The sequence below is a fragment of the Aethalodelphis obliquidens genome, unplaced genomic scaffold (assembly GCF_003676395.1).
Source record: "Aethalodelphis obliquidens isolate GAN/ISIS:26980383/991018 unplaced genomic scaffold, ASM367639v1 scaffold1, whole genome shotgun sequence".
Classification (NCBI taxonomy): Eukaryota; Metazoa; Chordata; class Mammalia; order Artiodactyla; family Delphinidae; genus Aethalodelphis; species Aethalodelphis obliquidens.
In genome coordinates this window covers 42,452,499-42,465,125 of record NW_020837945.1, presented here as the reverse complement: position 1 = coordinate 42,465,125, position 12,627 = coordinate 42,452,499, and the positions used below count along the sequence as shown (strand labels likewise).

Below are 12,627 nucleotides of genomic sequence, written 5' to 3'. Positions count from 1 at the left end.
CTACTTTGGTAGGCTAAATAATGACCCCCTAAATATGTTCATGTCCTGTCCTCAGAACCTCTAATGTTACGTTAAATGTTGTCTTTGAAGATTAAGTTAAGGATCTTGAGATGGAGACATTATTCTGTATTATCTGGGTGGTTCCAATGTAGTCACAAATGTTCTTAAACAAGAGAGACAGGAGGTCAGAGTTGGTAGTAGTTCATATGACAATGAAGCAAGAGTTGAGAGTGATATGAGGATGGGGCCATGAGCCCAGAAATGCAGGTGGCTTGTAGAAGCTGAAAAAACTGAGGAAATAGATTCTCCTTTGGAGTTCTAGAAGGAATGCAGCCCTAACAACACCTTAATTTTAGACCTCTGATCCCTGTAACTGTAAGATAATAAATCTGTGTTATTTTAGGCCACTGAGATTGTGTTTGTCACAAAAGCAATCGGAAAGGAATATACCCACTGACTTCAAATGAGCCTTTAAACCCATCTGTGATAAATTGCATTCTCCAAAGGTGGCTGCAAAAATATCTCCCATCTCACATACTCTTCTGCAATGTCATCTTGCCACTTCCCCAACACTATGTGGAATCTATTCTTTTCTCCCTCCTCCAAATCAGGGTGGACCCGGAGACTGCTTTGATCAGTAGACTATGGTGCAAGTGATACAATGCCTCTTAAATGGCCTGGCAGCTTCCGCCTTCTTCCTCTTGCAAGCTAGGTACCATGAAAACAGTGCCACTTTAGGACTGCATACTCAGGGAAACTCAACCACATGGAGAAGCCCTGAAGCATGGCATACCATGTGGAGATAGAGATGCTAAGGAACCTGAGCTGTCAGACATATGAGTGAAAAGCCATCCAGGAGGTGGATCTTCCAGACCCAGACACCCTGGGTGATCCCATGTGCAGCAGAGACAAACAGCTTAACCAAACCCTTTCTAAATATTTGATCCACGGATCATGAGCAAAATAGAATGATTATTTTAAGCCACTAATTTCGGGAGTTGTTTGTTACCCAGCAAAAGTTAACCAAAACACCACCTTTTTAGTGAGTTGGTGACTCTCTGTCCAATGAACTGATACATATAATGTCTTCAGTGGCTATTAAGAAATGTTATGTTGTTGGCACTAAATGACCCCTGGTTAAAGTCTGTACATATTATTTCAGCTGTTATTTCTGCCAGATTGCTATATCTAATTTCACAGAGTTCTAGTAAGAAATAAAATGAATAAAGTAAACCTGCTTTGTAATACTGAGGCATTATACAAATATTATTTTGTTAGTCTCTATGCAACATTGGAAGAATTGGAAGTTGCCTACGGCAACCAGAAACACTGACTTATTCTACTGACTTAATTATAGACAATTTCTAAATTAGGCTCTGGTCTATAGATTTGAGGGTGACTTTAGGTCTCTGTTACAGAATTAAGAACATAGATTTATGTGGCAATAAATTTCCCTGCTAATTCAAAATATTTTTCACTTCTGGCTTTAAGGTTCTTTTCCAAAGAGAAGCCTCTATAAATCTATTTTTCATGATTCTGTGTTTATTGCAATCTTGCTTGTAGATTTTTAATTTTTCAAAAAGGTGGATGGAAACATTTAGGATTGACATTTTGAATGCTGAATCATGTAAATCTACAGAAGCATAAATATTCTACCACTTCGGATAATTTCTACCATGATTTCAGATCAAGTAAGTGTGTCTGCTCTAAGATTACACTTGTTTGTATTTACAGCTTGTCTTGGCTCCTTCAGAGCTGGATTATTCACTGCTGCTCGTCTGTCAACTAATGCTTACCCTGACCTAAGGAGCTGTGTCAATGGTAAACACCTCTACCATCAGTTTAAAAAACAAAACAAAACAAAAACCTGCAAGTAAAGTACCCCCATATAAATATAACTAATGTTTAAAAATCAACAAATGAGCCCTTGAAGGGCTGCAAGGCCCAGCAAGGAGGTATTCTCAAAATGCATTTGAAGGAATGTTTTTAATTTTGTTTTATTTTTATTTTTTTGGCCATGCCACATGACTCTAACACTGGATCAAATTGGCCAAATAATTATTTCTTTCAGTATTTATTTATTATTTATTTAGTTTAAACTTTTTATTGAAGTATCATACATATATGTATGTATGTGTACAGCAATGTGCATGAAAGATGAATTTTTTTCTTTTTCTTTTTTTTTTGACCACATCGTGTGGCTTGTGGGATCTTAGTTTCCCCACTAGGGATTGAACCTGGGCCACAGCAGTGAAAGCGCTGAGTCCTAACCACTGGACCGCCAAGGAACTCCCTGAAGGAATGTGTTCTAGATGTAAATGCTGCTGTTTTACTTAAAATGAATTTTCCACCTAATGTTTAAATTGAAGTGTTCCTTGTTTGCCAAGCTTTAGGTCATTGACTTCAGAATTTTATTCCCAAGAGCTTTAATTTGGCTGTTGTTGCATAATCATGTACTTATGACCAAATGTTAGAGTTGATTAATAGGTCAAAGTGGAACCACGTTTATTTTTCTGACTTTTGGCATAAACAATATAAATGTGGAAAATCTTGTGATATCAAATTAGCCTTTTCCCCCTGAAGTTCACATAAGGCCTAGTGATAATTCTCATAGATTATTTGTCTCTAGTTTGTCAATTTCCTGACTTACAGTCAGAGAGAAAAAGGTGAAATGGCAACATGTAAACTGGGATGTTTGTCCAGTGAATATTTTAAATGTAGCATTGGCATTATTGAGATATTCATTCATGTGCATTTTCTATAATTCAAAATTAGTTGTAACTACGCAAGTAAAACAGTTTGCCTAAACGTGTATATTTAATTCATACTTTATTTTTTCAATTTACCGAAGGACAAAAAAATAATTTGCTAATTTCCTGATTAGCCTGCTTTCTGTCATTTTAACTAATACCTAATTTTCAAAAAATTTGATTTTATGAGGACTTTTTTGAGAAGTTCAGTAATTAGGTTTTAATTAGATTAAAAATTTTTTTGTTTGCAAGTAACAGTTTGCTTTGCTAACATAAGCAAAGGAGAATGTAAAGGAAGGATGGAAGGAACTTGCAGATGAGCTAGGAAGGCTGGAGAAACAGGTGTGGAATCATGCAGGAGCCAGGGACCGTTGCAGTGTCTAGTGAGGTGAGAGTGACCACAAATAAGTCAAGACACAAATGGGCATATCATTTAAGATAGTGATAAAGTGCTGTGACATTTTATGAAGAAAATGTCCCTCCTTAGGAATCACAGTATTCTGCTACCTGTTTCCCAATGTCTGAAAACCATTTGACTAGAATTCTATTTATTTAAAGCAGGAGAATAAATCTGGTCCCTGTTATTCTATCTTAGCCCAATTTGGAGGTTCCAAATTTTTCTATTGATACTACACTATTCCTATTGATATTGAGTAGTTTTATTGTTCTGCTTACCTCGTGGAATTGTTTTAAGGATCAAATAAGGTAATATATGAAAAGTATTAAATTACAGTTATAAAGTACTGTATATATATGCAAATATAAAAGTAGCTCCCTTTTACAAAATATAAAGATTTGTCTAATGGATCCACTTTTCTTAATGAAAAAGTATTTGAAGGAATGAGTTGTAATTTTTTTCCATCGACCATAGGCTTTGTGCACAGGATTCTATTAAAGGGTGTATAATTCTATTTTACCATGGCATGTGGTAAAAATTAAATAGATATATATTTCCTTCAGCCATTCCAGACCAGTGTAATCCTCTGCCATGCAATGAAGATGGATATATGACCTGCAAAGATGGCCAAGCTACATTCACTTGCATTTGTAAATCAGGTTGGCAAGGAGAGAAGTGTGAATTTGGTATGTACAATAAACCCAGCTGGCTCATCTGGATTGGCCTCCTGAAAAGTTCTCTGAAGGTTTTATTACTTTAAAAGTAATTTATTTCCTCCTTTTTAGATATAAATGAATGCAAGCATCCTTCAAATGTAAATGGAGGTTGTAGCCAGATTTGTGATAATACACCTGGAAGTTACCACTGTTCCTGTAAAAGTGGTTTTTTTATGCTTTCAAATAAAAAGGACTGCAAAGGTAAGAGTAAGAAGGTAGACTAAAAAGGTATTTACTATGTGAGAGCAAAATTCCATTAGAGGAATTTCCCCAGGAAATTCTTGGAAAACTCTTAGGTGGTAAGTGCTTGTAATAAGTATACATTATCATCTACCTTGAAACCTTGTGATACTATGGGACTGCCTTTGCTTTATTGTTTATAGAGTATTTTTTTACTCACAGAGTATTTTGTTGTCTTCTTATTGTGTGTGCATGTGTACATGCACGTGTTTTAATGAAGAATTTCATTATATGGTGATAAAATGAAGTTTTAGTGCAAGTCCTTGCATACTACAGTCTTTGAGAAATCGTTGTTTATCCTTTTTCTTCCAGACACTATAATATTATATCCTTTATTCCAATAAGATAAACGGTTTACAAATAAATCACCACAATCCTTAATAACTTCTTTCACTGTATTTTATATTTTCTTGTCAGAAATACCTTTCTAATTTCCAGTATAAACCCTTCATCTTGCACCTCATTTCCTGTTGTGGTTTTGAAAAAGATGAAGCTCTGGTTTTGCTTCTCTTTATACATCTAAGATCACATCACTGGTCATAACTTTTTTTCTTTTTTAATTTCAGACTTAAATAATTCCAGTCAGTTAGTTTAGCTTTTTAAGTCATTTTACTAGTGTATTTCTTTTTTTTTAAATTATGCTTCTCTTTCCCCCAAATTTTACCTTTCTTTTTCCGGACAATGTCTTTTCCATTAGACTGCTTTAACTACCTTTACTAAATCTTCAAATATAAGTGCTAGGTACGTGGATGACTAAAAATGAAATTCTCCAGCCTGGAGTTAAATTTTGCCTTTAGAAAATGGGAGCAAGTTATTCTTTCTTCTCTCCTTTCCTCCTTCCCTTCCTTTCTTCCTTCTTTCCTTCCTTTTCTTCCTTCTTCCCTCCCTCCCTCTCTTCCTCCTTCTCCCCCTTCTCTTTTTTCTTTCTCCCACCACTTCTCCTCTTTTTGTGATGAAGTAAAAAATTTAGTAAGTTAAAATGTAAAGTTTTCTTTTTCAACTCTATTCATATCTGCTTTGGTAAATCCTTAAATTGAATTCATATTCAAGGAGTGGTCTGTCCCTCACTGTATTGTAGTGTTTAGTCTAGCATAGTTTACTATAATATCATTTGAAGTGCAATTGAGTGACTCTAAGGTGAACTGTATAAGCTAACGATTTATTATAAGCAGTTATCCAATTTCAGATTATATATGTTTCTTGTTTGCCTATTTGAAGGTGTTTGAGGTTAAAGATTTAGAATATCAATATCATTAAAACACCAGTTATAGAAAACCATTATAATGAAGGGATACCTTATGCATTCCACAAGCAAATAATACCCATTAAAACTTCTACATCTAAATACTTGGATAGTCTATACTGCTAAAGAATTTGTGATTTATATTTTTAATTAATAGGAATTTAATCCTTATCCATTGAGTTAATACACCTTAACAAAAAGTTCTCTTATAAATGAGTGTCTCTGATGATCAGGACATATGTTCTTGTATTCTTCATTTACATAGTCTTTTATCCATGATACCTAAGTAATAAAGTACAGACCTAGAAGAAGAATATGTATACAACTGTTACAATAGGGCTTTTGCTAAAATGTGGATATGGCTGGGATTAAGCTGCCAGTAAATGTGCAAAAATGCAAGAATAAAACTTTTCATCAGACATTAGATGTCAGTGTAGAGTCATAAAATGTACATGCTATAACCGACACTCATATGATTTAAATGAGTCCTTGTAATATGCCTCAAACCAAATAAATTTAGTCATATGTTTTTACTTTCTGTTGAAAATATGGATTTTATAGCTCTTTTTAGAAAAGTAAGTATTTTTTGAAGTAATTGTAGATTCACATGCAGTTGTAAGAAATAATAAAAAGCGATCCCCTGTACCCTTTTCCCAATTTCTCCCGATAGTAAAATCTTACAAAACTATAGTACCTTATAACACCCAGGATATTGTCACGAATACAATCAACATACAGAAAAATTCCCTTACCACAAGGAATTGATTCATTTATTTTTGTGCAGGTCATTTTAAATAGAGAAATGTCTGAAAATTTGGCTATTAGTCTGTGGAAAAATTAAACTATCAATATCAACTTTTTAGAGTAGAAAATATATTTTTCATTCTGAGCTCACCTTTCCTCAGAGAGTACAAATGAAAAGAGTTCACTAATAATTACACCTCTATTGAACTATTTCTGTCACTTGTTTTGTTTTTCTCACAGGTGCTTATTCAGTAACTAGTTCCAATCAATACTTCGTCTCCTACTCTACTATGTAATATAAACGCATCTGAAATTTCTGGAATAGTAATTTAACACTAAAATTTACGCTGAATTAGCTGCACTTTATAAGTACTTTAACACCGTACCCAATCCCGGTTAAAATTTGAATCACTCTTGAATACTTTAAGCCACAATAGTAGTATGCAGATTTAGCTATTGTCCATTTCCAAAGGAAAGGTGTAAGACTGATGAGCCATCTCATTTTTACTGTTTATATTTGTGATAATACAGAGTAAATATGCTGTTAAGACCATATTTCAGAAACATGTATTTAAGAATACATATTAAGAATATGGTGAGTCTCTTCTTCCATTTATTTTCATACTGTATCCTGGTAGATAAGAAAAAAAAGTGCTTTTTTTTCTTTTACTGACTACAAAGGAAATAGCAACCATCAATCAAATTCCCTATGTATTTGTATAAAGAAGTCCTATTTAGTGAACTAATATATGATGATAGATTTAATATTTTGTTATTCCCAGGCCACTTTGTTGTCTCATTAGATATATTAAACTAGATCCAGGAAACACAAATCAAGGGGTCTTTGCTAGTATCTTCTGGTATGGGAAAAATGTTTTTTAATATACTGGTTTCATTTATAGATGTGGATGAATGCTCTGTGAAGCCAAGCATTTGTGGCACAGCTGTGTGCAAGAACATCCCAGGAGACTTTGAATGTGAATGCACTGAAGGCTACAGATACAATCCCGTATCAAAGTCTTGTGAAGGTAAAGTTCTGGTGGTGTCATTGGTGGTGAAGAGGGTGTTTGCACCCTGATTTGATGTGAGAAGCATTGGTTCTTTAGTAGTATGCAATCTGATTGGCCCTCTAAGCTGTATATGAATCGGAGACCTCCCATATATGATAGAAGCAAAAGAACACATTTTTAAAATTATTTATTTATTTATTTACTTACTTTTGGCTGCGTTGGGTCTTCGTTGCTGTGCACGGGCTTTCTCTAGTTGCAGCGAATTGGGGCTACTCCTCATTGTGGTGTGTGGGCTTCTCATTGTGGTGGCTTCTCTTGTTGCGGAGCACGGGCTCTAGGCGCCCGGGCTTCAGTAGTTGTGGCTCACGGGCTCTAGAGCGCAGGCTCAGTACTTGTGGTGCACGGGCTTAGTTGCTCCGGCTTGTGGGATCTTCCCGGACCAGGGACTGAACCCGTGTCCCCTACACTGGCAGGCGGATTTTAACCACTGTGCCACCAGGGAAAAAACACATTTTATAATATTCAAAGATAAAAAGAACTTCTAGCTCTAAGGAAGAACACACGCACAAAAAGAAAGGCAAATTTAAAAATCATGTGGGTGTTACAACAAGGGTGGTTAGAAACCTTCGGTTTTATACCAAGCTTTTCAATGATTTTCTGTGCATATATCAGTGTGCCTTTTATTGTAAAATAGTAACTGACCTAGTTCTATTATAATTAAATACATGTAAAAGAAAGTCTCTTCATAACCAAATGATAACCAAGCTCTAAAACCTTAAGAAGTACTGATTAGTAATGTTAGTGCCTGTGGTTTTAGGAGAGCCCCTTGGAGCTTATGATTACTTCATTTGGCTCCAGTGGTGCTGCCATGTGTGCCTCAGGTAGCTTAGATGTGTTAGAGCAGGGGTCCCCAACGGCCGGGCCTACACCAGTCCACGACCTGTTAGGAACAGGCCATACCTAGAGCAGGAGGTGAGGGGCGGGTGAGCAAGCGAAGCTCCATCTGCCGCTCCCCATGTCCCTCCATCACTCACGTTACCTCCTGAACCATCCCCCCCACCGTCCGTGGAAATATTGTCTTCCACGAAACCAGTCCCTGGTGCCAAAAAGGTTGGGGACCACTGTGTTAGAGAGATTTTTTTAAAAAGCATGGATATATATAAATTATCTCCTTTGAATTTTTTAAAATTTCAAAATGAATTTAATACCATGACTAAAACTAATCAAATCAATAATTTTTCTATTGTGGCAAAATATATATATAAGATGTGCCCTTTAACCATTTTTAAGTGTACAGTTCAGGGGCATTAATTACATTCACACAGTTATGCAGCCATTACCATATCTGTTCCAAAACTTTTCCAAACAGAACTCTGTAACTGTTAAGCAATAAATTCCCCCTCCTCCCTTTCCCAGCCCCTGATAACCTCCAACTTACTTCTGCCTCTATGAGTTTGCCTAAATTGATGATAATCTTAGAATAGTTTTGTTTTCAACTATTTGTACTCCTTTTGAGATTTTGATGTGTTATAACCTTATGCACTCACTGAAAAATATCCCCCCAACCTACCATTTCTACTCTCCCACCACTCCAGGTGGAAATTACTGTAGTAAGCCCTAAGCATTTGCAGACTTATTATTATCCAACTTCATCATCAATATTGTAGTTATATTCAACGAATGACAGATTTTTTTAAAAAGATGTAAATGTGAAAATGTAAATATATTTATATATAAATATATATTACTTTATTCCTCTAGTTATACTATTCAATTTTTATGGTACTGAGGGTTCACTAATTTGGGGAGGTCTATTTTAAGACATTTTAAGGGAGAACTTATATGCTATAATAGTATTTGAGTTTGGGAATTTTCAAAGATCACAGGGTGTATTCATCAAAAAGGTCAAGGATTGTAGGTAGCTAGCTCTGAAGTGTACTTTAGCTGAAGTATCTTATTACAGCTTTTCAAGAATGATTTTCTTAAAATATGGAGTAGGAACAGGGACCATATAGAAGATTTCACAGTATGGGAGGTAATATCACAGTGAGGTTTTTTGTTTTTTTTACATAAGAAATAAATATATGTCCTTAAATTTATTGTCGCCAGTAATCGTTGCATTATGGAAAGTGAAATTTTCTTGATATGATCATTTAATCTCCAATTACATTAACCTTCAATTAAAAGGGATCTTTTCTTCCTTTCCCTTCCCTATCTTCCTATCCTCCCCTCCCTCCTCCTCCCCTCCTCTCCCCTTCCCTTCCCTTCCTTTTCTTTTCTTCAAAGCAAAGAGTTAAGAAGTAGTGTCAATGGAATTCATATGATCAGATGTGACAGTTACATGGAGATTCTCAGTCTTTTTTTCTTCAAAATCATAAAATTAGTATAATTGTTATATCTTTATTAATTATTAATTACTGAGAGTTATTCATTAAATTTGTTGGTCAGGTATATAAATAGAAATTACACTTGTAACTCACTTAAATTTCCATGGCAAGTGATTTGTGATTTGATGTCAAAGGAATGTGATTTGATGTCAAAGGAATTTCTTTCACAAAGGATTTATTATCATTGATTATCTCATACTAAAATCAACATAGTACTTCTTCTGTGAGATTGAACATTTAGGAGATATTAAAATTTATGTTCTCTTTTACCCCAGATGTGGATGAATGCTCTGAGAACATGTGTGCTCAACTTTGTGTCAATCACCCTGGAGGTTACTCTTGTTACTGTGATGGGAAGAAAGGATTCAAACTTGCTCAAGACCAGAAGAGTTGTGAGGTAACATTTTGCAAGGCTAACCTTCCCACCTCTTTTTTAAAATGAAAGAACCAGGTACTTATTTCCACACAGTTGAGGTAAATCAAGAGAATACAGATGTCTATTATAACTGCTATAGTTCAAAGCAGGCTATGAGTCACAGTCCATTTTACTAATTTTGGTCATGTAAGTGGTAAACATTGTGGATAATTAGTGACTGGATTAAAAAAAAGAAAAGCTGCAGGGCCACAGTTCAGAGAGTGCTCATCTGTATAGCCTGTACATTTATAAAATGCAAAGTGTATGTTTATTTAAGAAACTAAGAAAAGCTGAGGTTTATACTCCTCTTTGTGAGAAAAAAGTCTTTCATAGAACTTTAGAGAAAACATTTTCCAGTGTCTGCTTTTCTTTATCTCACTCTGACAAGTTTGATCATGCCGCAGGCATGTTAGTACTTGCAAGAATGCTCATAAAATCTCAGGTGGAAACAACTCTGTCAGAGTAGGATTTAGTTGGGGTTTAAGTATATGGAAATTCAGAGAGGTCAATTTTGTTAATTTGTATCTCTCAAAATTGCTTTTAGTTACTAAGATTCAATTCATAATTGATCCAGAAATTGAATGTTGGGGGTAGGTTCTAGTTCTTCTTCCATTGTAATAAATAGGTCAACATTTGAAGCTCTTTTTTTTTTTTCCTAAATAAGGATCACATGTTAGTGATCTTTAGTCAAATTCTTGAATCTCTTTTAATTTTTAAAAGTTAAAGTGAAATTTCAAATGCTCATGAAGCAGATAGTAAAAAAAGCCCTAAACTAAATAATGATTTAATCATGAATTTACACATACCTCTTTATCTGCTACCCAGAGAAAGCTGTGTATGTCCAAAAAATGTAACATTTCATGTTATGCCACCTACTTGGTAAAGAAAGGTAAGGTAAGCTAGTTGGCATACGTAATAACGTTGGTAGTACTTCATTGGACTGTATTGTGTTCATGTCTATTTTGTAGTTTGGTTTTCTATTATTTCAGTATTTGTTGTAGTTACACATTACCATCTACCTTGGAATAGATTTATGGAAGTTCTAAGAGGAAATGAGATATTATTTCTGGACTTAGATTTAATACAGTGCTGTTTACACAGTTCCCCCCAGAATATCCTTGTATGTATGCCCAAGAACTTCTCCCTTAAAAACCATTCCATTTTAATATTTGTTTTTGCTCTTAGAAGGAAAAAACCTTGATGTTACATCAGATGACTCTAAATCACTTTTTTTTTGGTGAATTCCTTGGAGATTACAGTGATATCTTACTTTATATTTAACCCATTCCGGTTTTCCAGCATTCCCTTTACTATCTAGATAGCAAATTTTTGCTCAGAAAAATTTTGGCTGAATAAGACTTTAAAACGTGTATTCTTGGAGATTATACTGATGGACTATACAAGGAAGTAAAAGATATTGCTTTATTATTACCATGGGTGGTCTTAATTTATTTTAGTGTATCACAGAGGATACATTTGACAAGAACACTAGGAAATAGAGAAAAGATGATACCCTGACACAAACACCAAGCAGTAACCTATGCTTTTTGTTTGTTTTGTTGCCTTTTCTCCAGGCTGTTCCAGTGTGTCTTCCTTTGAACCTTGACAAAAATTATGAATTGCTTTACTTGGCAGAGCAGTTTGTAGGGGTTGTTTTGTATTTAAAATTTCGTTTGCCGGAAATCACCAGGTGAGATACCAATGTCAATGATAATTTCTAGAGATAAGCAGGTCAGGACATAAGAAAAGAAGTGACTGAAAGGTTTAAAATGTATGAAATTTTATTATCAGATAAGTTAGGTATATTATCAGTCAGATGATATGAGGTACCCCAAAGTTCATTTTTATCTTTACACGTAATTTTCATGCTTGAATCATTTGGGGTCGTTCTAGGCTGATTTTCTCCAATGATCATTTTATCTTAATCCATAGTTCTTCCTTTTCTAGTGAATACATATTTACTAAGAAGCTGGGAAAGTAGATTTAATGTATTTGTGAAATTTTCTTTCTTTATACATGTTGTTAAAAATTAAGTAATGAGAAATATTCAAAATACTTCTTTTAGAATATAGTTATATTCATAATTATTAAGGAAACTATATATGATTGCTTAAGTAGTATTTTAAAGGAATGCATCACATGATTTTAGTTGACTATCTGGGTACTTTATCTGCCGTTCCTGTAGTTAGGCTGACTTTTGGGAGGGAGTAATTTCTTCTATTTTTGAGTCATGACTCTAATTATTAAATTTTCTCAGAGCCATACATTGTTGGAACTAGGAAAAGAATTTCAGAATTTTGTTGGAATAATGGAAAGGAAACATTTGAGACTGATTATAGAGTACAAATTTTAAAATATTTTAATTAGATAAGCATGAATATTTAATTCATTAGATATATGAGTGATTATTCATTAAATAATTCAACTCAATCCATAGAAATTTTACCATTAAGGAACATTGAAATTTATTCACTGATTTAATTGTGCTCTTTTGACACTCTCGTTTCCCCCAAGTTGTGGTTTTCCCCTTTAACATCTCAGAGCAAATAATATCTTCTAGTGATTTGATTGTAGACAACCTTTCCTTGCTATGAGAGTAATGAGAATGAGAGAGAAGAGTTCATTATTACATACCTTCAGGCACTTTCGGAGGTATTCATTTTTCACAATTCACAAATGCTTGGGCTGTAACATTGGATCAAATTGGATCAATTATTTCTTTCAG

General features: G+C 34.5%; 1 protein-coding gene across 1 annotated transcript in view; it reads left to right on the top strand.

Moving 5' to 3' along the window:
* Window positions 1-12,627, top strand: part of PROS1 (protein S) — a 57,377-nt gene that overhangs the window by 26,100 nt on the left and 18,650 nt on the right. Inside the window, exons 4-9 of the mRNA XM_027102803.1 lie at window positions 1,735-1,821; window positions 3,711-3,833; window positions 3,933-4,064; window positions 6,993-7,118; window positions 9,763-9,884; window positions 11,477-11,592. Coding sequence (XP_026958604.1) covers window positions 1,735-1,821; window positions 3,711-3,833; window positions 3,933-4,064; window positions 6,993-7,118; window positions 9,763-9,884; window positions 11,477-11,592 — 706 coding nt within the window. The remainder of the gene's footprint in view (window positions 1-1,734; window positions 1,822-3,710; window positions 3,834-3,932; window positions 4,065-6,992; window positions 7,119-9,762; window positions 9,885-11,476; window positions 11,593-12,627) is intronic.